Source organism: Sphaeramia orbicularis, chromosome 19 (genome assembly GCF_902148855.1).
Source record: "Sphaeramia orbicularis chromosome 19, fSphaOr1.1, whole genome shotgun sequence".
NCBI lineage: Eukaryota > Metazoa > Chordata > Actinopteri > Kurtiformes > Apogonidae > Sphaeramia > Sphaeramia orbicularis.
This window is the reverse complement of record NC_043975.1, coordinates 12031200-12057251: the sequence shown is the minus strand read 5'-3', so window position 1 is coordinate 12057251 and position 26052 is coordinate 12031200. Positions and strand designations below refer to the sequence as shown.

Sequence of the window (26052 nt, the reverse complement as noted above, 5' to 3'; positions counted from 1 at the left end):
TATTATTATTATTATTATCCCAAATTCCTTCAGATTTGTTGCTAATTCTCAATCTTGACCTATATATGTGTGTTTATATTAGACCAAAACCCAAAAACCTGCAGGAACATTAAGAATATAGCACCATGGTGACTTTTATACTCCCTGAAGTTACATATTTTCCTGTCAAAATTCAGATTTTTGGATCAATTTCTATACATTCAGGCTCTGGACATATGAAACCCTTTGTGAAGTATAATTATTTAACCAAAAGACAAAGATATCTATTATGATTATGATTATTATTATGATTATTATCCCAAATTCCTTCAGATTTGTTGCTAATTCTCAGTCTTGACCTATATATGTGTGTTTATATTAGACCAAAACCTGAAAACCTGCAGGAACATTAAAAATATAGCACAATGGTGACTTTTAAACACCCTAATGTTACATATTTTCCTGTCAAAATTCAGATTTTTGGATCAATTTCTATACATTCAGGCTTTGGACGTATGAAACCCTTTGTGAAGTATAATTATTTAAGCAAAAGACAAAGATACCTATTATGATTACGATTATTATTATGATTATTATGATTATTATTATCCCAAATTCCTTCAGATTTGTTGCTAATTCTCAGTCTTGACCTATATGTGTGTGTTTATATTAGACCAAAACCTGAAAACCTGCAGGAACATTAAAAATATAGCACAATGGTGACTTTTAAACACCCTAATGTTACATATTTTCCTGTCAAAATTCAGATTTTTGGATCAATTTCTATACATTCAGGCTTTGGACGTATGAAACCCTTTGTGAAGTATAGTTATTTAAACAAAAGACAAAGATACCTATTATTATCATGATTATGATTATTATTATTATCCCAAATTCCTTCAGATTTGTTGCTAATTCTCAGTTTTGACCTATATATGTGTGTTTATATTAGACCAAAACCCAAAAACCTGCAGGAACATTAAGAATATAGCACCATGGTGACTTTTATACTCCCTGAAGTTACATATTTTCCTGTCTGAATTCAGATTTTTGGATCAATTTCTATACGTTCAGGCTTTAAAAAGCATTTAAAGTTTTACTGTAGCGAGGGACGGACATTTGGGATAATTGCAAAGCCAGGAGGAGCACGGCGAGGGCTGGAATTGGACTGTTGTGGCTGGAAATGAGAGTAGCAGCTGTGGTCCGCAGGCGCTAGGTGTCCCTGGCTTGTGTACAGCATCACATCGACGTGGACAAAACCTGGTCCCTGCTTCAAACAACACAGCCATTGTGCAGCCGGCACCTCAGCAGTCAGCGTGGCTTTGCGCAGACAGGATGTTCAGTAATCAATCCCTCAGGGAGAGTTTCTCCAGGTGGTACTACTCATTCTGCAGCCACGGAGCAGGGATTCAGAGGGATTTTAGACACAGCAAAGGCTGGAGCTTACAAGTGAAACAGTTCTGAGCTTCATCTGTTTAACCTCTCTTACATCCCTCTTGTCAACATTTAATCAGCATGAAGAAGAAATCCGACATGTTAATCAGCATGAAGAAGAAACGGGAGATGTTAATCAGCGTGAAGGAGAAACATCAGATACGCTCTTGAGTTTCGCTTCAATTTAAGATACATCTTATAGGAAATCATGCAAGCAACTGGAGATACTTGTATCAGAGAAGCACTAAACATTCGACAGTGATTGCAGAGCCATTTCACAGCACTTTCAACAATTAAACATCAGGGATTTCCAAACATCGAAAGACAAGCAAAGGGGCGGTATGTGAACGAAATATCCTTATTTAACAAATGCATCATTCCATTCAAGCAGCACGGACTTCTGGCACCGGTTTCCATGACTACCCCATTCCGCTCGCAGTCAACTTTCTAATTGGTCTGGTGCAGCTAATCAGACCACCATGCAGGGTCCAAATGGTAACTGTTACAGAGTGAAACCAGCACCCTGTGAAAATCTGACTTGGGGGATTTGGGCTGAATAAGTAGATTATGGTGGTAGGAGCTGGTGGAACCCATAATGAATGAGCTGAGAGTTTCTTTTTTTTTTTTTTTCTCCAACGGTAATCCATAAACAGCTAGGAAAAGTGGGGGTCTGGGGGTAAGTGTGGTAACGCCTGATGTTAGAGAGGACAAAGAAATAGATTTTGATAAGCAGAAACATATATATCACACAGATAAACAGCGAAGGGCAAGTTATTTCCAAACTGTAATCCATTACAGATTACTTGTTACTGTTATTTAAAAGTAATTCCTTACCTTACAATATTACTGTCTCAGAATTGTAATGCATTACATGAGTCCTGTATTACTCTGGCGTTACATACAGACTCTTGTCATAAATGGCGCATGCCCAGTAGAACCCAACCCCCCCCCCCCCCAATGCATGAGATAGGAGAGCCTTAGGAGGCATAAATTTGCGTCCCGAAGTACATGTGGACGGATAGCTCAGTAACTACTGCTACGGTCTACGATGTTCGAATCCCAGCTGGAACGCTTACATTTTTTTTTGACATTTTACATGTTCAAATAGTAGTGATGTAGTCCTCGAGACCAGTCTTGAAACTAGAGCCCGACCGATTAATTGGGCGATTAATTGGGCCAATTATAGCTTATCACCGATTAATAAACATCGGTCAATATGTGGCCGATGTATTAACTTTTTTGATGCACGGAGATTCTGTTGCTCACTGCTGCTGTGTGTGTGTGCTGCCCAGAGAGTTAGAGGAACAGTAAAGCGAGTTAGTTTCACTTTCACTCCTGCTCGGACAATGATCACCCCCCCACAGACAATCACAGAGCTACCCCCCCGCTCACACACTCTGACAAGGATGGACTGCTAATCCCTGCTGCTCCGACCCACCCACCCCCGGCAAAAATCATGGACCGCTACCGCACGCTCTGACGAAGATGGACTGCGACTGGGTTAGGGTGGCCGATATAGTGGATATCGGCTTTTTTATCAGCCCCAAAAATTCCATATTGGTCGGGCTCTACTTGAGACCAATTTTTTGTGGTCTCAGTCTTGTCACGGACTCAACTCATTTGGTCTCCCTCTTGTCTTGGTCTCGACTCTCTTGGTCTCGGACATATCGGTCTCGTTGGGATTTGTACAAAAACTGCATCATCACAGAAATGTATCATTAGTTATTATGCGCCCTCTTAAAATGCAACCAGTCAGATGTATCGATTTTAAAAACATGTTACATTGTATAGCCCACTAGTGATGTAGTTCTTGAGACTGGTCTTGGTCTCAAGATCGACCTCAAGACCAATTTTTTGTGGTCTCGGTCTCATCACGGACTCAACTCATTTGGTCTCGGCCTTATCTTGGTCTCGATACCCTTCGGTCTCGGCAGTGTCTTGGTCTCGGTCTAGCCGGTCTTGACTATAACACTATCAAACAGGGGGCGCGGCGCCGAGGACGCCAGTAGATAAATCCACAATCGCTGAAGAATTCTAACTAGTCGTAGAAATGTTAGCTTACCTGATCACAGGGATCTTGCTAACTAGCTTCTGGAAAGCGGGGGTAGGGTTCGTAATGAGCATATTATACTATTATACATATACTTTTTTTTTGTTTGTTTTTGTTTTGTTTTGTTCCATGTTTAGTGGTAGTTTGTATGCATGTGGGAAGGGCGGGAGGGAGGGGATTCGATTGGTTAAACTAAGAAAAACAATTGAAGACACTGTATCTAAAATGCATCATATATTGTTTTTCCTTTCTTGAATTAAAAAAAATAATAATAATAATAATGGGCATACATCCATGTGGCCAATGTACTGTCTTCTACTATCTTCACCCATTGGCTGAACAACAGGAAACAGAACTTTCCTGATGCATTTTTTTATTCCTTAAGGTCTTGCGTTCTTGCTATTTTTTGTTTTTATTTGAGCAATTAAATTATGGGCAAAAAGTGTGTTGTAACGTATGTGCCATTGAACATGTATTGAGTAAAATATTACTGAAAATTGATTAGTAATACCTTGCACTATGCATTACTTTTGGAATGTGTTACTCCCAACACTGCAGATAAAGCAGATTTTGCAAAGAGATCATAACATAAAAACTGCAGCTTCCAACATTTTCAAAATCCTCCTTTGCAAAAGTAGACTTACAATATTCATGAGTGTGAGGACGTAATTCTGCACATGTTCCTTGCCGTGGAAGCGAACTACAGAGTCGTCCACGGCGAGCAGCACCTCGATGTTGTAATCGTCTTTCTTGGCGTGCCTTCGCTTGCGCTCAGACTCCGACAGTTTGTGCTCGACTAGATCCAGTGCGGCTGGGAGGTCCGCGATCCCGAAGTCTGCCACTGCAAAATATGACCAGCACATAAACAAGTCAGTGAATGAGTTCAACCTCAAACATGTCTGAAATTTCTGCTTCTTATTTAAGGTTGGGTGAAGTGATATACGGCCGCGTCAGACCAGACATAAAACAAAGTTCTGTCTTCAGGATGAGTACGAGGAATCCCCGAGGCTTAGGGACTCTAACCTCTAATCCGCTCCATCTCCAGTTGAAACGTTCCCCTTACATTCATAAATCGTTGGCCTTTAGTGTGTTTCTTGTCTGACCCACATTCAGTCTAAATATAATATCGCATTCAGAGGATGAACCTCGGCTGACTCATATCAATTCCATATCAGCTCTTCCAGGAAACGTGGCTGGATTTTTTAGACGCTGTGATTTTTCAGATGAAACACCCGTGGAATAAATGAAGTTGTGAGAGAAACAGTAAGGTGGCATATATAAACTGAGATGATTTTTTAAAAAAAGACACAGGAACGAGAGCATTTCAGTGTAAGGGTAAAACCTTTTATTGGGCAAGTGACTATTTTTGGTCATTTCCACATACATTACACGGCAGTGACAGCAACGGTTCAACAATCTCAGGTCCAATGTGGTCTACAGCAGAGGTGTCAAACATGCGGCCCGGGGGCCAAATCTGGCCCGCCAAAGGGTCCAGTCTGGCCCGTGGGATGAATTTGTGAAATGCAAAAAATTACACTGAAGATATGAATCATTTTAGTTCAGGTTCCGAATACCGACCAGTTTAATCTCAAGTGGGTCGAATCAGTAAAATACCATCATAACCTATAAATACTCACAACTCCAAATTTTTGTCTTTGTAAACATAAACATTTTCATGTCATTTTATTGTATTTACACTAAAACAAACTATCATTTCATAAAAAAAAAAAAAAACACGAATAACCTGAACAAATATGAAAAATTTGAAATGTCTGAAGTGCAAGTTTACCGAATATTCCGCCCCGTTATTAAATGTTTTGTGGATTTGTTCATCCACTGTGATCTGTAAGTCATAATTTACATGTGTAAATAATAAATTGAGACATAATATTGTTAAATTTGCACTTCGTTTGCTTAAGAAATTTCAGTTTGTTCATGTTATTTACATTGTTTTAAAGGATAGTTGTTGGTAGATGTAAACATTTTCATCGCATAATTTTACTTTTTTCACTCTAAAACATAGAAGAAAATTTAGAGTTGACATTATTTATATATTATTATGTTATTATTTCACTGGTTCGGCCCACTTCAGATCAAATTTGGCTTAATGTGGCCCCTGAACTAAAATGAGTTTGACACCCCTGGTCTACAGGGTCTGTAAGGTCCACCTCTGCATGAACAGTGAGTGTACCTGCTTTGTTAGGTACCATGAAGTAATGATACTAATGTAAGGAATGATGCTATAAGAGATCATGTGGATGTGGACAGGGGTCTGGATCAGCCCTTATTTTGTAATGTTCTAAAAATGATGTTCTAATGTGTTTTTATTGTATTTTTTATATGAACTTCTTGGATTTTTTTTTTTTTTTGACACTTATGGGCAATGAACCAAATATAGTAACTTCATTGGCAGATTTTCTACATAACTAAAAAAAATTAACAAATTTCTCAAAAGTAATAAAGTTCGGTTATGTTCTCCAGTAACACACGAAGGTTGACATTTTGAACATCAGAGTATGAACCATGTACCATGAAGTAATGGTACTAATGTAAAGAAGGATGTTCAAAGGGATAATGTGGATGTTGACAGGTGTTAGGTTGTTCTAATGTTCTAAAAGTGATGTTCTAATGTTATAAAATACATGTTCCTTTCACCTTATATATATTTTTCTTGCTTTTGTAGCAGCTTGGCTTCAATTCCATCCTGCTCTGAACAGACTATGCATCTGTAAACATCACTCACTTGCACACTTATAAAAGTTATTGACTGCACGCTTGTTACTCTATTTGTCATTATTATTGCGATTTTCTGTCACTTTTAATCACTTTAACATTTTTTATCTTTTTTATTTTATTTTTCTATTGTATATAATGCATATTGCCTTGAGCTGCTGTATGTTTGAATTTCCCCCTTGGAGGATCAGTAAAGGATATCTTATCTCATCTTATCTTATCTTACATATAGCTTTTTTGCCATGTAAAGCTAAGGAACCAAATATGGTAACTTCACTGACTTTAATTTTCTACATAATACATTGTTCACAAAAGTAATAAAGTCTTGCTATGTCTCCAAAAACACACTAAGGTTTAAATTTTGAATTTCAGAGTATTTCTATGACTTCCCTATAAAGGGTTAAGTTGTAAGATAAGCTGTAAAGTGATATACATAAGTTGAGAAGATTAAAATAATAATAATAATTTAAAAAAAAAAAAAAAAAAAAAGGACACAAATGCGAGCATTTCGGTGTAAGGGTTAAATAGAGCATGACATTTTAGAATAAACAAATAAAAAGTAATTTCATATTAATTTACAGTCACTGGAAGCGTGCACCAGTTCAGCTCAACAATGAAAAAAAAACAAACAAAAAAACAGAAAGTGTTTAAAGATTTCATAGGACAGTTAATAAATCGGAACATATAAAATATTCATGAGAATAACAATAGCTCAATCAACTTAAACACAGGAATTGTTTACAAAGCGTGAAGTGGAAACATAAAAGTGAAAGTGTGACTAGAAATAATTGGTCGATCTACAAGGTGGAAAATTGAAAGATAATGATGCGTTCAATAACACAAATCCATGTGCAGGTAAACAATCGTGGTACGGATATGTATAATGTAGTCTAAAATGTCTTCATGAGCTCCTCAACCAAGCTGTTTTTGAATGGAATGGCATTTATTCTTGCATAATAAAAGAATAAATGAGGACAAAAATAAATGTAGGGACTTTTGTAGGGGTTACTGAAGCTGTGAAGAAAATTACTGTAAGTTCTAGTCTTCTGTTTTAAGCATTAACTATTGGCCTTCCATGCAAAATTAATGCAAATTTGAACCAAGCTTTCTGGAAATGAAACAAAGGAAATGCTAATTTATGGTCACTTCCATATGATATTGTCTGATGAAAGCTGTAGATTCCCATTAAAAATCCATTTGGATGTAATAAAGAAACAAGCTCCTGCCCTTCAAATATCTGATTAATCATGACTTTAACCCTTTTTACAACACTCATACAGTAGCAATACTCTGAAATTCAAAATTTCTACCTTAGAGTATTATTTTATTTATGTATTTATTTATTTGACAGGGACAATGCAGTCAAACATAGTTGCAGCTGATGTGATGCATATAGAGCAGGGGTGTCAAACTCATTTTAGTTCAGGGGTCACATTCAGCCTAATATGATATAAAGCGGGCCAGAACAGTTAAATAATATAAATAATAGGATAAGAACTTATAAATAATGTCAGCTCCAAAGTTTTCTCCATGTTTTTGAGTGAAAAAAGTAAAATTCCGTAATGAAAATGTTTACATCTACGAACTGTACTCGAACATAACATGAACAAATATGAACCTGGAAATTCTTAAGAAAAATAAGTGCAATTTTAACAATATTACGCCTTAGTTTATCATTTATACATGTGCATTACAACTTACAGATCACAGTGGATCTACAAATACACAAAACATTTAGTAACAGGCAAAATATTGGTACTATTCCATGTACTTCTCTTAAGACATGTGAGGTTATTTATATTTTGCTTGTAAAAGGCTAGTCTGTAAATGTAAACATTTTTGTGTAATTTTCCTTTTTTTTTTTTTTTGCAGTTTTAATTATTCATAGGTTATTATGATAATATTTTACTGGTCTGACCCACTTTAGGTTGAACTGGCCTAAAATTATTTTGACATCCTTGATTGTTAATATCTTAAGTGTAATTTCTACATTTCACAAATTCATCCTGGGGGCCAGATCGGACTCTTAGGAAGGCCAGTTTTGGCCCCTGGGCCGCATGTTTGACACCTGTGATATAAAGTTTATAGCTAGATAGATAGCTATAGTGCTAATTCTCAACTCCAGTCCCCAGATGGGCTCTTGCACAGCATTGCAGTATAAGTATAAAATGTCCATCATTTAAAACAATCATACCATACAATTCAATAATTCAGTGTTGCATTTATATGATATGCGGCATTCATTCATTCATTCATTCACTCACTCACTCACTCACTCACTCTTAAACACAATATTTACAGATGAGAAAAGTTGCATTTTGTCTTTAACCAGGTTGTGGTTCTGGTGGTGAATTGGAGGACCTAAAAAGACTGTATTAGTTCTGTGAAAATTTTCCAAAAATGTTATTGCCATGTAGAAAATCATGGTCAACAAAGTTACCATATTCGGTTCTTTATCTGTAAGTGGCAAAAAAAAAAATAAAAAATCTGTCAGGAGACTCACGATGACAAAAAGGGGCGTTTGTTCAAAAAAGGTTGAGAATCAATGGAATAGAAGCACTGTAAACCCTTGGGGTGTGTTTTTGTACACCCTAGTCTTCTATATACAGGCTATAATTGTACATTATATAAATTAAATATCGGGATACATCCCACCGACAGCTTGTAGGAATATCATTATAAAAATGTTCATGTCATTTGTCAGGAATTATCGCAATAAATGTCCCTTTTAGTTTATCGAAGGTTATATTTAAAGACTTTTTATGTTGCTTTGTGTTGAGTTTATGTGTTTTTATTGCTTTTATACAGTATTTTGAAAAGCACATTAAAAATACCTGTTTGTCAAAGTGTGCTATACACAAAAATTTGTCTTGCTTTTCTGTAAAATGATCCTAACATCACAACTATTTCAGACCGGAATGAAAAAATGGTAATTTTGATTAAAATCAAACCAAAACTCAGAAACATTTTGGAAACATAACTGACAATATAAATAAAAAATTAAACTAAAGGCAAAATAAAAATGTTGATTGCAATATTAATCGTAATATGAAAATAGTTTGTAACATTTGTTATTACTGTTTTACAGTCCAGCCTCCGGTTAGCAAGATGTCCGATAGTGACTTTGTGTGCATTTTGTACAGTTTTTATGTTGTGTTTTATGAACTTTAAAAGTCCAGATAGGGACTGGTATTGGAAATTATCACTGGTCCATAAATTAATTTGGTTTGGGTTAATAATCTACAAGTATCATAATACTTGTCCTTAAATAAAACTAAATAAAACAAATATGAAGTCAATGTGTCTCACTACTTTAGTCCATGTGAAGCATCATGACGTTAGCATAAAAAGTGGATTTTTAACCTAAATGTTGTTGCTTCACATTTAACCTTTCTTTAGTGATTTATCACTATTTACACACAAAATGTTTCCTTGTTAAAATAAACGCTAAATAAAATATACAAGAAGTCAATGTGTCCCAATACTTTTGTCCATGTAGTTATCATGATGTTAGCTTAGAGAGCAGAGATGGCTAACATTAACAAATGATAAATAAAGTGGATTTTTAGCTCAAATACTGTCAGTTTTAGTGTCAAATAAAATAACATACTAATTGAGCTGTTCACGGAAGAGTCAACAGATGCAAAACAGATCTAAAACAAAGAATTTTGGCCATTTTGGCGAAAAACCTGAAGTTAGCTTTAGCTTTCCCTTTGGCATGTTATGCTCATAGAGTTGTTTTTTTTTTTTTTGGTTGGTCAGAGCCTTTGTAGAACATGTGTTTCTGCAGCTTTTTTTTTTTTTTTTTTTAACCAGGAGACATTCTGTTTCTGTTCTTCATTTAATATGTTTGTCCATGTACTTATCATGGTGTTAGCTTAGAGAGCAGAGTTGGGTAACATCAAAAAATGATAAATAAAGTGGATTTTTAGCTCAAATATTGTCAGTTTTAGTGTCAAATAAAATAACATGCTACTTGAGCTGTTCACTGAGGTAGACGATAGACGCAAAATAGATCTAAGAATTTTGTTCATTTTGGTGAAAAACCCAAAGTTAGCTTTAGCTTTCCTTGTGACATGTTATGCTCAGAGTTTTTTTGTGTTGGTCAGAGCCTTTGTAGAACATGTGTTTCTGCAGCTTTTTTCTTTTTTTATGAGGAGACATTCTGTTCTTGTTTTTAACATGTTTGTCCATTTAGTTATCATGGTGTTAGCTTAGAGAGCGGAGTTGGCTAACATCAATAAATGATAAATAAAGTGGATTTTTAGTTCAAATACTGTCAGTTTTAGTGTCAAATAAAATAACATGCTAATTGAGCTGTTCATTGAGGAGTTGAAAGATGTAAAATAGATTTAAGAATTTTGCTCATTTTGGTGAAAAACCCAAAGTTAGCTTTAGCTTTCCTTCTGACACGTTATGCTCATAGAGTTATTTTGTGTTGGTTAGAGCCATTGTAGAACATGTGTTTCTGCAGCTTTTTTTCTTTTTTTTTTAAACCAGGTGACATTTATTCTTGTTCTTAATTTAATGTTTGTCCATGCAGTTATTATGGTGTTAGCTTAGAGAGCGGAGTTGGCTAACATCTACAAATGATAAATAAAGTGGATTTTTAGTTCAAATACTGTTAGTTTTAGTGTCAAATAAAATAACATGCTAATTGTGCTGTTCATTGAGGAGTCGAAAGATGCAAAATAGATCTAAGAATTTTGCTCATTTTGGTGAAAAACCCGAAGTTAGCTTTAGCTTTCCCTCTGACATGTTTACGCTCATAGAGTGTTTTTGTGTTTTGGTCAGGGCCTTTGTAGAACATGTGTTTCTGCAACTTTTTTTTTTCTTTTTTTTTTTTTTTTTAACGAGGAGACATTCTGTTCCTGTTCTTAATTTAATGTTTGTTTCTTATATTAATTCAAGGAATGTTGGAGCGTCTCCTCCTGCTGCAGGTTCACACATGCACACATGTATTTACTTCATCACACCAATTCACATTTACATTTTATCATGACATCGAATTTTCCACCTCTTCTGAGCGTGGCAACATTTTTACAATATTTTGAGACCTTTTAAAGACCTTCAACATTTCCACTCTGGCTTTTGAAAACGCACATAAAAACAGCTGGATGGAAACACAGCTTTTGGCTCGGCTATAGGGACATGATAGTAGTGAAGGAACAAAGTCATTTAGGAACTCGGTGACTAAAATCATGCCAGAGAGGGGAAAGAAATGACTAAATTTTTTTCTTCATAAAAGGTGGAAAAAGCCAAAATGCATGTGTTATTCAAAGAATTTCCCCAGCTGGATGCAAATCTAGCATCAGACAGCTGCATCATTTTATAGAAGAATGAAAACAAAAAGAGACGGTCTGGAAAAGCTGAATGAACGCCCTGATTAAAACTATTTGCCTTTTTTTTTTTAAAGCTAAAAATCGGTGGAGCAAATGAAATGAGCCATACATCAGTTTTACAGCTACAGACAGAAGGAAATGACGTGAAGTAAGAGCTGTAGTCAGAGTCATCCACCAGATGCTCAAGCTATTGTCGAAGCAAAGAAGAAAAAAAAAAAAAAAAAGGAATTCATGACTAAATTGGGTTGTTTAACTGAGGAGGAAAGGTCAGCCGCCTCCTCCTCCCCAGTACTACCACAGGAGCCCGGCATTCCTCACTTTACCACCTGGTTGAGCCAACACTGACTCTATGGTTCAGCCTAATAAATATACAGCACCTATAAGCGAGGCGCCATACCGGAGTGTTTGCAAGTTCCTGCTCCTTGAACTCAAATTATTTGCAAAGGTACATTTATATACAGAGGTGGAGCTGCTCCTGAGTGGACCAAAAACTAAGCATAGGTTCAGGAGTGACTGTGCCTTTGCTGCAGCAGCTCCTAAACCAGTGGTTCCCAACCTTTTTTGGCTCGTGACCTCATTTTAACATCACAAATTTCTGGCGACCCCAGACATTCAAAACAGAATTTTTTTTATTTGATTTTATTTTTTGCTAAATTTAAATTGTTTTTGGTCATGTAATAGTTTGCTGTACTATGCTGCAAATAAAGGTTAATTTTAGACAACATTTAGTCCACAGGTGTCAAACATGCGGCCCGGGGGCCAAAACCGGCCCGCCAAAGGGTCCAATCTGGCCCCTGGGATGAATTTGTGAAATGCAGAAATTACACTTAAGATATTAACAATCAAGGATGTCAAAATTATTTTAGGTTAATTCAACCTAAAGTGGGTCAGACCAGTAAAATACTATCATAATAACCTATGAATAATTCAAACTGCAACAACAAAAAAAGGAAGATTACACAAAAATGTTTACATTTACAGACTAGACTTTTACAAGCAAAATATAAATAACCTGAACAAATATGAATAACCTCAAATGTCTTAAGAGAAGTATGTGGAAATATACCAATATTTTGCCTGTTACTAAATGTTTTGTGTATTTGTAGATCCACTGTGATCTGTAAGTTGTAATGTACATGTATAAATGATAAACTACGGCATAATATTGTTAAAATTGCACTTATTTTTCTTAAGAATTTCTAGGTTCATATTTGTTCATGTTATGTTCGAGTACAGTTCGTAGATGTAAATATTTTCATTACGGAATTTTACTTTTTACGCTCAAAAACAGAGAAAACTTTGACTTGACATTATTTATAAGTTTTTATCCTATTATTTATATTATTTAACTGGTCCGGCCCACTTTATATCATATTAGGTTGTATGTGGCCCCTGAACTAAAATGAGTTTGACACCCCTGATTACCTCCGCCAAGGAGGTTATGTTTTTGCCAGGGTTTGTTTGTTTGTTTGTTTGTTTGTCTGTCTGTTTGTTTGTCTGTCCGTTAGTGTGCAACATAACTCAAAAAGTTACGGACAGATTTGGATGAAATTTTCAGGGTTTGTTGGAAATGGGATAAGGAAGAAATGATTACATTTTGGTGGTGATCGGGGGTGGGGGGGGCCCACGGGGGGGGCCACTGATCGTTAGTGTGCAACATAACTCAAAAATATATGGACAGATTTGGATGAAATTTTCAGGGTTTGTTGGAAATGGGATGAGGAAGAAATGATTAAATTTTGGTGGTGATCGGGGGTGGGGGGGCACACGGGGGGGGGCACTGATCAGCCTTGGCGGAGGTCTGCGCTCTCCGAGTGCTTCTAGTTTAGTCTATATAATGTATATTATTCTGGACGGAGGCAGAAAATCCAGGTGTAGATTACTGCACAAAGTGAGAATTTAACTTTCCTTGGTCAGGATATGTACAGTCAGTCCAGCTTGGATTTACAAGACTGACAATTAATACTGAACAAACAAGAACTCAAACTATGAATTATGAAAGCTGCAGCATCTGAAACTGACCACAATATAAATTTGAAAGATAAACAGAACCACAGTGCTTCAGTTTCAGCGTCACAGTTTGTCGTGTCTTTAATGTATTGTGACTGTCTCTCTCAATTCACCATATATTTTTATTAGTAAGTTTTTTATATTTTTATCAATTACTAGAAATTTCAGGTGACCCCATTTGAATTCCAGGCGACCCCACATAGGGTCCCGACCCCAAGGTTGAAAAACACTGTCCTAAACAATGGAACGATCTGCCTCTCCACATTAGACAGGCCTCCTCTTCAGTCGCTTTTCCATTGACCCTCAAATTGTGCAAATATAAATTGCACATACAAATTTACCTAATGGAAAAACGACAATTTCGCCAAAAGTCTCATTTATCGATTAAAAGTTTTTGCGCTGGCAAGAGGTGGTTTTTCGGGCGTAGCGCAAATGGTATATCACGTAAAACTGCAATGGAAAGACCTTTTTTCGCAACTAGAGTCAGGTGAATTAAAAAAATAGATGATGACGGATGTTACAACAAGAAAGGAAGAAGAAACATATCACGGTATATGTGGACGCACCAGAACACCCAATCATTTTTTAATTTAGTACGAGATAGAGGGGTAATATATAATAATAATAATGAATATATCTGTAAATCAACACCATATTTATGTTCGTCGCCATGTTTATGGAATGACTTCTCGTGTCATCTCGCGATAATAAATAAACAAATCATTGCATTTGTGATTTAATGGAAAAACTGACATTATTCACTTATGTTTTTTCCACATTTAGTAAATATCGGTAAAGTTTTGCGCAGATGTCTAATGGAAAATCGACTTCTGTGTGTTTTTAAATCCCATCTTAAAATCCATCTTTTCTCCTTGGCTTTTGAAACCATGTGAGATGTTTGAATATATTATTATTATTCTATTGTTTTATTTGGTATTGGTTTATTGTTCCTATTTTTTGCTGTTTTTCCAATTGTACAGCTTTTTATGTTTTTTTAATCTATTCTTGTATTTTATTCTTTTATTTTGGTTTTATTTATTCTTCTGTACTGCACTTTGGTCCACTGTGGTTGTTTTTAAGTGCTTTATAAATAAAGTCGGATTGGGATTGGATTCATCGTTAAAAGAATAAACTGGCAATAATAAATAGAATAGAATAGAATAGAATAGAATAGAATAGAATAGAATAGAATAGAATAGAATAGAATAGAATAGAATAAGGGGTTCCTACAGGTTTCTACAAGTTAAATTTAAGACTTTTAAAGACCTTTTTAAGACTACTTCGAAGAGAATTCAATGCCCATTTCACAACCTTTTTCATGGCAGATATTTGTGACTCCTACAATTTTGGAATATGTATTTTGGTCTTTCCATGAAACTGGGTTTATTTTGGTATCTGGCACTTTCCCAGCTTTTTAGACCCAATAATTAAAGAGAAATTTAGACATATTTCCCCCCAGGATGTACCTACTGATGACCTCAGATAAATGCAAAAAAAATTATACTCTTGTTCTGAGCCATCCCAAAATGAATGAATTTTTAATGAAATATTGGGGCAAAAATAGGACCAAAATTGGGACAAGAAAAACTACCTAGGTGTCAGTGCATTTAATCTGAAAACCTGGCTGTAAATGGTCTTATATAACACTATAAATAAAGACACTGTTAAATTTGATGATCCTAGTGGGAAAAGGACATATGTGTCACCACTGGCAAGGTGACAAGCTCCATTTTAAAGTTTTTAAAGATGATGGGTTGGATTAATGGCTTAAAAGTTATTGCACAGTTTTGAGAAAAAGCCATTTCCGCTACAGATGATGTTCTGGTTTGTGGAGGTCTAATGTTTGTCCTGAATATAGCCGAAAAAAGCACACAAACTTTGCAATCATTTCCTCCTATTTGCAGAAATGTCTTACATCAGTATGAGTCATAGTCGGATGCATCATTTGTCCCCTTTTGAAGTCTTTTATACCTTTTATTCTTTTGAAACTTTTTATTATTTCCATGTATTTTATTCGTTTTTGCACTGCTCTGTTGGTTTTAAATGCTCTCTATAAATAAATTGAACTGGCCTGTACCTTTTTAATCACATTATGAGGTTAGTCCTTCCACACAACCCTATTTTCCTGTTAAGGAAACTATTAACTAAAGACCTTACAAAATTAAAAGCTAGTTGGACTGGAATACTTAACCTGCTGATATTAGATCAATACAATCCATCAGTTTATGTAAACATACTTTGTCTTCTTACTTTAAACTGCAACATTCTTGTTATTAATAAAAGTGTTACTGTGTACATTTCTTATGCTTAAACTTACATATAGTTGGTGATCAGTTCATACTCTACGTACTTTTATTGATATAGTTTTGTATTATTTATGTAGATATACATTTTCTTTTTTACATTTGTTTATTTGCACTTTAGTTTGTCACTCTATTGTCAGTTACCCTGACAAGGCAAGGGGTAATGTTTTTGGTTCAGTTTGTGTGTTTGTTTGTGTGACACTATAGCAGCAAAACTATTGGTTGAATTCATATCAAATTTGTTTTATAGATTGCCAGTGACCCAGAATAGATGTCATTACATTTTGGGAACAGTAGGTCAAAGTTCCAATTTTTTTAGGAATTAAAAAAAAAAAAAAAATTCCCCATTTACTTATAATATGTGACATTTCAAATGTCTGTAGCAGCAAAACTATTGGTTGAATTCATACCAAATCTGGTTTAGAGATTGCCAGTGACCCAGAATAGATGTCATTATATTTTGGGAAAAATATGTCAAAGTTAACATTTTTTATGAATTTTAATTTATTTTTTTTTTTTTTTCATTTACTTATAATGGGCGGAATTTCAAATGTGTGTAGCAGCAAAACTATTGCTTTAATTCATACCAAATTTGGTTTAGAGATTGCCAGTGACCCAGAATAGATCTCATTAAATTTTTTGGAAAAAGAGGCCAGTGTTTAAATTTTTATGAATTTTTAAAATCTCCCCCCCCCCCCATTTACTTATAATGGGCAAAATTTCAAATGTCTGTAGCAGAAAAACTATTAGTTCAATTCCCACCAAATTTGGTTTATAGATTTAGGTTTTATATATTGCCAGTGACCCAGAATAGATGTTACATTTTGAGAAAAGTAGGTCAAAGTTAAAATTTTTTCAGAATTTTTTACATCTTTTTTTTCCCCGTTTACTTACAATAGGCGAAATTTCAAATGTCCATAAAAACATCAGTTGTGTTTCAATTTACTTAAAACTTGCCACATATATAGAGGCTATTGATATGCTGACATCAGCACACGCATAGACATGATGACATCAGCTGGATCGATGCCAAAATAAGCTACAACGCATTTGAGGGGTGGGGTTTGTTGTACCTGGAACCACTTGTTTTTTTTGTTTTTTTTATTTGCTTGGTGTAAACTGGGACCCCCATGAAAACAAGAGGGTTAAGTCTAACATTAAATTTCCTTACAAATCTGAATATTTTGTGCATAGCAAACACTGCAGTAAACACAACTCCTTATGCATACTGAATTCACCAGACTTTTACACCAACATGGAAGTATTTTGCTGGTAAATTATCTCGTAATTCTACTCTTATTGATCTTGTGACAGTAAAAATATGCAGAAAACACAAAACAGATGACAAAATAGAGTTTAAAATGCCCAAATACAACACATATTACTCTAAAATAACTGTTTATAAAGTCAAAAATGCTTGCTCTAATTCTGCAAAATAAACACTCCTACTAAGTTGTTTACATGGCTGATAAATATGTAGGAAATCTTCCCCTAATGCTCCTATCCACATGCACGTCACAATAAAGTTAAACGAAGAAGCTTTTTGTGTCAGTACACGTCTCTGCACACAGCACCATTACAATTATAGCTCATAGCTGTTCAGCCTTTCATAATGTGTAAATGTAGGCCTTTTCATTCTTCTGAGTAAAGATACAGTCTTTTGTTTCAAACATGCATCTCCACCCACACTATGAAAACTATTGGCTGGTTGGTTTATGCACGAAGCAGTGAGATGCAGAGGTGGCATAAGTGGAAACATTCTTTATTCGAGTAAATGTGCAAAAGTAACAGCTCTGACATGTCGATAAATGGAAAAGAAGACACTGTGGACATTACATCATCCATATCAGTAAATAGACCGCACCTTTTATCTTGTGTGTTTTACGCCGCTACATCTGTCATGTACGATTTTTTCATTGACCGAATTGCACGAATATAACATGTGCATAAAAATTGACCTAATGACAAAACAACAATCTGCCAAAACTCTCATTTTTCGATTAAAAGTTTTTGCACTGGTAAGAGGTGGTTTTTCGGCCGTAGCGCGAATGTTATATCACGCTAAACTGCAATGGAAAGACCTTTTTCTGCAACTAGAGTCACGTGAATTAAAAAAAAAAAAAAAAGAATGTTGACGTACGTTACAACAAGCAAAGACGAAGAGTTTTTAAAGAAACATGGTGTGATATGTATGGACACACCAGTAAATTTAATCATTTTTTAATTTTAATCATAATAATGACTATATCTGTACATCAACACGATATTTACGTTTGTCGCCATGTTTATGGAATGCCTTCTCGTGTCATCTTGCGATACTAAATGAACAAATCATCGCATTTGTGATTTAATGGAAAAACCAACATTACGCACTTCTGTTTTTTCGACATTTAGTAAATATCTGTAAAAGTTTTGCGCAGATTTCCAATTGAAAAGCGACTAATGTTCCGTACATCACTTTTTTGTATTATTGTTCCATTAATGTAGGTTGAAATCAGTCGTCATGTTAAAAAGATGAAGTAAAAAAAAAAAAAAAAAAAAAAAAACACAGGTAATCCCTAAGAAAGTATTCTAAGTTTTAGTTAGTTTTGTAAACACACAACACAGTTTCAGTTAGTTATCGTTTTTTCTTTTAATTATAGTTTCTATTTATTTCAGTTAACGAAAATGTGTTTTCAATTCTAGTGGTCGTCATTTCATTAGTCTTCGTTAACGATAATAACCTTGGTGCAAAACCGAAATTATTACGTGGATTGTATTATGTTTTTCTACATTATTTGATAATTGGTATTACATCATATGTGTAAATATCTACTACAGTTACATTTTAGACACCATTTTCCTAAATAAATTGAATGTTATTTTTATGGAGAGCAGCTTTTGGACAATATGCTAATAAATCTATCTAATACTGAAGTTGGGTTTATGCAAAGAGTCAACTTTAATCTATGTATCTCACTCAAAATAATCCAATTGGACACATTATTTGTGTGGGAATAATGATCATACTCAGTTTTATAATAATTCATGCACAAAAGAGTTCAGATGTATGGAGTAGAAAGAACAAATATTTGTGTTAAGCAGGGGAAAAGTTTTAAAAAACCATTAAAAATAAGATAAGATAAGATAAGACAAGATAAGATAAGATAAATGAGGATCAATAAAGGTCTATCTATTCTATTCTAATCTAATCCTCCTTTTGCATCAGTGTGTCTCAAGGTTATAATAGTTTTGGATTTTTCATTATAGTTTAGTTTTTTTTTAGTTTTGACTTTTTTTCTGTACTTCAGTTAGCTTTAATTAGTTTTTAGAGCAGGTTTGCTAGTTTTTATTAGTTTTCTTTTTTTTTTGTTGTAAATTATTAGTTTTAGTTTAGTTTAAGGTTTTTCATATCTTTTATCTTCTTCACCGTCATATTCAAAGAAATCCCAGACAGGACTCTGCTGCTTTCTCCCAAATTTCTCAAAATGAAGGGAATTTTATCCAATATTTTTATGTTTTAGTTAGTTTTGTAAGCACACAATTCAGTTTCAGTTATCGTTTTTTTTTATTTTAATTATAGTTTTTATTTCAGTTAACAAAAAGGTTTTTTTCACTTCTAGTTGTCGTCATTACCTCCGCTAGGAGGTATTGTGATCACTTTGCTTTGTGTGTTTGTTTGTTTGCGTGTTTGTTTGTTTGTTAGCAACTTTATGGGAAAACTATTCCAACCATCTTTACCAAATTGTCCCCACAGATAGGCCTAGGCCCTGGGACAAACCCATTAAATTTTGGGCCAAATAGGCCAAAGTTCAAGGTCACAGCAAGGTCACAAAATCTCACATTTTCCTATCTCTCATTATTTAGCAATTTTCGAAAATTCATCAAAAATTCAAAACGACTCCAATTCGCCTCCAATTTGATCCACCTGTAGCTTATAACAATATCTTGTATCTGGCACTAAATTGTCCACATCCACTGTGGAATGTGGACTCTGTGGACATTTACATTTAACATTGAAAATCCCATTTACCACACATTTTTCATTATAACTCAACAAATATTAATTGGAATTTAATATAATTGGACATACACATGACTGGTACCAAGCTTCAACTTTTTCTGCTGTATGGAACAACCTGGAAACTGTTTAATTTAAAAAGAAATAGTCGATCCACACATGCACACTGTTCGGGGTGCTTGGCGGAGGTTTGCGTTCTCTGAACACGTGTTTCGTTAGTTTTCGTTAACGATAATAACCTTGGTGTGGACATTCTTTTTTTTTTTTTTTTTTTTTTTGAACTTTTATTGAAGAAAACAAACAAACAAAAAAAAACAATGTACAGAGTAACAACGTTTGTCCTGAGATTGGGCCCAGGATTACAATACAAAATATTTGGTTACAATGAAGAAAAGGAGAGAGAAAAAAAAAACAAAAAAAACCATCCAGGCTTAAATATCCATTCCAATAAGACTGAATACTGGTCTCCATCTTCTTTCAAAGGTCGGAGTCTTCAGCTGTAGCTGTGCTGTTAACTGTTCCATTAGACAAACTTGTTCAATTTTTTGTATCCATTATCCAATAGTAGGCGATTCAGGTTTCAGCCATAACATTGTTGTCATTTTTCTCGCAGTCATCAGAAGAAGATGTAGTATGAATTCGTGGTCGGACATTCTTTTTTTAATGGCTATTTCAGCCCGACAACATGATTTCCTCTTTTTAATTCTTTTGAATATAAACGAACATACACCCTTAGGTCTTCCACCTCTGCCTCTAGTTCTCGAACAGTAAGTGTTTTTCACAGTAACAGGTTGTGACACCAGCTTTCACTGTTCGCTTTAGTCTATCTTTCTGAGTTGCTGTACGTTTTTCTGATTTCATCTATCTCCTACTATGTTTTTGAGCCAAGCTGAAAGCAAAGCAATTTTCCGGCTTGCTGCACAATAAATTCATATCTATTGTAATGTACCGCTGCATAGTCCTCACACACACACACACACTTACACACACATATGCACAGCCGTCCACTCAGACCCAGTCAAAACACACATGCTCTGCACCAAAACACACGGCGCTTCCAGTTTCCACTGACGTCACGCTGCCTACCTTCATTGTGGAGGTCCTCCCTCCTCTGGCCCGTCTCCCTCTTGATGGCCGACCTGCGGTAGACCACGTGGACCCGCCCCTTCACTTCCACATCCTGCTGGCCCTTTTCGAGGGGCTCGATGAAAAACTCTCCATTATCAGTCCGGATCAGACCTGCCTGGAAAAAGAGGAGTTCAAATTAGCGCGCCCCCTCCTCACTCAAAGGACGGTAATTCCTCTGGAGCCGGTAATTATAGCGTGCCTGATCAATTGGAAGATTTAGGAATGGGCTGAATACGGCGGATGACGCAGGTAGACACAATTTGGGGCCCTCTAAGCCCTTCACCAAGATTTATTGAGTGTCAGAGTGATTTCACCCTGAACGAGATGATGATTTGTAATGTCTTAATTCAGCCGTAGTGTTTCCATCTGCTTTATGTTTTTAATGTACTCAAAGACAAAAAAAAAAAAAAAAAAAAAACAGCGCTGGATACTTTTAACAGTGTCAGAATCATTTTGTGAGATATATCCTACTAAGACCCACTTATGGAGAGTTTCACAATTTTATACAAAAAAACAAAACAAAACTGTCCACTACAAAGGACATTCCATAAAAATTAAAATTAAAAATGCATCTGAAAAAACTGTTGCATCATGATCTTTCCAATTTAGTTAAAAAATGTCCCAAAAAAAAAAAAAAAAAAGCCAAAACTTGTACTTTCCAGGATCTCAGGGGGTTAAAAGAATGTGTTTTGAGTGATCTGTTCCTTTTCAGTCCTTTCTAGGACACTCTGAAATTCCACATTTCAACCTTAGTATGTTATTGGAGGATGTAATAAGACTTTATTACTTTTGTGAAAATGCAAAAAAAAAAAAGAAAAAAACTATTGTGATGTAGAAAATCAAGGTCAATGAAGTTACCATATTTGGTTCCTTGCCCATAAGTAGCAAAACAAAACCCAAGAAGTATATATTAAACAATATGTGTTCACTGCACACACCAGTCTGAGTTCCGTGGATGAATACTGTAACGTCTGTATCTGAATCTGACAGACTTAGGAGGAGGTGACGACATGTGGTTTCTGAACGCGTACTTTTTACTATATAACTGCATTTAATACTTTGTACAGGGTGGGGAAGCAAAATTTACAATATTTTGAGGCAGGGATTGAAAGACAGTGTATGACCAATTAGTTTATTGAAAGTCATGAGAATTTATTTGTCGCAAGAAAATTGACATAATAGAAAATGTTTTTATTCTATGTGTCCTCCTTCTTTCTCAATAACTGCCTTCACACGCTTCCTGAAACTTGCGCAAGTGTTCCTCAAATATTCGGGTGACAACTTCTCCCATTCTTCTTTAATAGTATCTTCCAGACTTTCTCGTAATAGTTTTGCTCATAGTCATTCTCTTCTTTCCATTATAAACAGTCTTTATGGACACTCCAACTATTTTTGAAATCTCCTTTGGTGTGACGAGTGCATTCAGCAAATCACACACTCTTTGACGTTTGCTTTCCTGATTACTCATATGGGCAAAAGTTTCTGAAAAGGTATGGATAATAGTGTTAGGTATGATTATGACATCAATATATGTTTGGTTTCAAAACAATTGACGTAGTGCCTGCTGAGAAAAAACAACTAAATGTTCATTGTACATTTTGCTTCCCCACCCTGTACATATCGGAGATATTTCCTTAAACAGTGGCATACAGGGGTTGGACAAAATAATGGAAACACCTTCACCTCAAGATGATAATGCCCTAATCCATACAGCTAGAATTGTTAAAGAATGGCATGAGGAACATTCTAATGAAGTTGAGCATCTCGTATGGCCGGCACAGTCCCCAGACCTCAACATTATTGAGCATTTATGGTCAGTTTTAGAGATTCAAGTAAGACGTCGATTTCCACCGCCATCGTCTCTAAAAGAGTTGGAGGGTATTCTAACTGAAGAATGGCTTAAAATTCCTTTGGAAACAATTCACAAGTTGTATGAATCAATACCTCGGAGAATTGAGGCTGTAATTGCCGCAAAAGGCGGACCTATACCATATTAAATTATATTTTGTTGATTCTTGAAGGTGTTTCCATTATTTTGTCCAACCCCTGTACATATCCAACAGCGTATCCCAGAATACCTTGTACAGGTGTCTCTTAAAGTGACAGAACCTTTATCTGTATAACCTATATTACAAATACATTACATTACAAATGGATTCAGCGAGGGAGCAAGAAGTTGAGTGTTAGAAACATGTAAAGAAACGACTTTGGAAACAATGTCCTAACTTCTTCACGTGACTGTATGTCAGGCACGTGTTCTGAAATTGAACTAAAGCCACTTTGTATTTGATAAATAATCAAGCTCATTCAATAGTACTGCATTTTTATTTTTTTTTTACCAGAATGAATGTGTTGAAACAGAAAGAGCTTAATTTCTTAATTGCGCTGTATCGTGATTTGGGTGTGAATCGTACCGTATCGCATCGCATTGTGAGATGCCACACATGTATCATTAATAGGGGTGTGTATTGGCAAGAATCAGGCAATACAATACAAATCACAATTTTAGGATCACGAAACGATAAATCACGATATATCATGATACTGTTAAAAAGGTAATTTTTTGTTTTTTTCTTTTTTAAAAATGATTATTTCCTTGAAAAATTGAATTACACCAGAAATATGCACAAATACGAAACACATTCTTAGTTGGTCTCAACAGGATCTAATGCTATATCACAAAATGTTCCTTTGTTCAAACTTAAATTATGTTTTACAGACATTACAGTTTAAGATCCTGTTCAAATGTTTATATTCTATTAGTTCAGAACTAACATCATAACATTATTTTTGTGCGATCCCAACAAAGGAACTAACATTATTTAATAAGAGTGTTAAATAATAATAAAGAAAACATAAAGATAAACAAAAAAAACCCAAAAATGAACCTTCACAAAATCTGCATCTGAATAAATACCTGAAAATATCAATACAGTGCTTATTGATATCGATACAGTATTGTGAAATGAAATATCACGATATATTGCAGAACCAATATTTTCTTCCACCCCTAATCTTTAATATATTGGATTGGAGATGCTGTACCGAGATGCGTATTGTATCGGCCTTACAACTAAGATTCCCAACCCTAACATACATAAAATGCACTTTCTCAGCTTTTCAGATATGTCTTTTTCAGAATATCAGACGCTCCGTAGTGAACATGAAACCACTGTCATCTTCTACAACATTGATTCACCAATAAAACCCATGGAGTTCCACAAATAACAGTGGCTGTAGATGCTTGTTTAATGCTCAGTGAATGATATATTTTGCTGAAAAAGTCACTTTCTCTTCAGTTTTGACATAATTTACTCAGAGCTTTTATGAATATCTACACGGTCAGTAAATTAACCCTTTCATGCATAGTGGTCACTACAGTGGACAGTTATTCTACAGCTGTTCTCTTGTATATTCATGGATTTTTTTTTGTTTTAGTTCCATATAAGCCAACACAGTGGACACTTATGCACCATCCCATACACTGACATTCCGACCATTACTGTAACTTTGCTGTTCTTGATAAACCTGATCTGCAGTGACATGTTTTAGTGTAAATCAATTGTTATTTGTTAGACAAAAAGCAGCATTAAAAATGTTTTTATTTCATTGTTTTCATCTCACTTTCTGATATTGGGTTGTAAACACGTTTCTTTACTTCAAAAATTAAATGCATGGACATTATGTAACTCCATGAAAAGAAAAAAAAAAAAACTCGATCACATCGTTTTTTTTTTTTCATGCCTAAGGAGGAATAAAAACACTCAAGAAAAAAAAATTTGACTAAGGTTTTCATAATTCATGCATGAAAGGGTTAAACAGAGGAAAATCAGTGGAAAATGTTTAGAATAATTTCCTAGTAAATAGTGACAAACCACAAAAAAAAGGTTAAATGTGAAGAAAGGACACAAATAATATGTTTTCTGATATTTCCTAGAATGCTTAGCAGTTTAAACACACCAGACATGCTTTATTCTTTTTCTTTAAACATCACTTTAAATACTGTCACTTCTGTTGCCCACATCAATGCAAAGCCCTGTTTAGACACCAACCTTTGCCTCTTTTATACTAAATTCTTTCATGTGTGACCGCTTTTGTCAGGCAAAATGAATGAAATGCAAAAGGATAAGCACATCTTTCAGAGGGATAGAGATCATGTTTTGTCACCACAGCATTATCAATGACTATAAAAGCCCTGCTGTTGGTGATAATTCAAGGACTACTCAGAGAAAAGCACCGATTTTCAGCTTTTTAAACAACCCTTTACTGCTGCATCACGTAACAGCACAATATAATCATTAATTTTCCTGTAATGACTGAACAATGACTCGATTTCACAGTAAAGCGTGTCTTTCTAATGCATCTCGTTGACGTCACTTTGGAATAAACATGAGCACACACATTTCCATAATGTAAACATCCTCTGTTTGACACATCTCAGCTGCATCCGTACATGGCCGGAGGTTAATGTTAAGATGCATCACATAAAAGGCTTAAGCCAAGGTTGTCAAACATGCGGCCCGTGGGCCAAATCTGGCCCGCCAAAGGTTCCAATCTGGCCCATGAGATGAAAGTGCAAAAATTACACTCAAGATATTAACAGTTCCACATACAGGGTGGGGAAGCAAAATTTACAATATTCTGAGGCAGGGATTGAAAGACAGTGTATGACCAATTAGTTTATTGAAAGTCACGAGAATTTATTTGCCACAAGAAAATGTACATAATAGAAAATATTTTTATTCTATGTGTCCTCCTTCTTTCTCAATAACTGCCTTCACACACTTCCTGAAACTTGCGCAAGTGTTCCTCAAATATTCGGCTGACAACTTCTCCCATTCTTCTTTAATAGTATCTTCCAGACTTTCTGGTAATAGTTTTGCTCATAGTCATTCTCTTCTTTCCATTATAAACAGTCTTTATGGACACTCCAACTATTTTTGAAATCTCCTTTGGTGTGACGAGTGCATTCAGCAAATCACACACTCTTTGACGTTTGCTTTCCTGATTACTCATATGGGCAAAAGTTTCTGAAAAGGTATGGATAATAGTGTTAGGTATGATTATGACATC

General features: G+C 35.2%; 1 protein-coding gene across 1 annotated transcript in view; it reads right to left on the bottom strand.

The window, feature by feature from the left end:
- adamts14 (ADAM metallopeptidase with thrombospondin type 1 motif, 14) overlaps nt 1–26052 on the bottom strand; it is a 205587-nt gene that overhangs the window by 117864 nt on the left and 61671 nt on the right. Inside the window, exons 4-5 of the mRNA XM_030122123.1 lie at nt 20938–21094; nt 4108–4304 (exon numbers count right to left, since the gene is read on the bottom strand). Coding sequence (XP_029977983.1) covers nt 4108–4304; nt 20938–21094 — 354 coding nt within the window. The remainder of the gene's footprint in view (nt 1–4107; nt 4305–20937; nt 21095–26052) is intronic.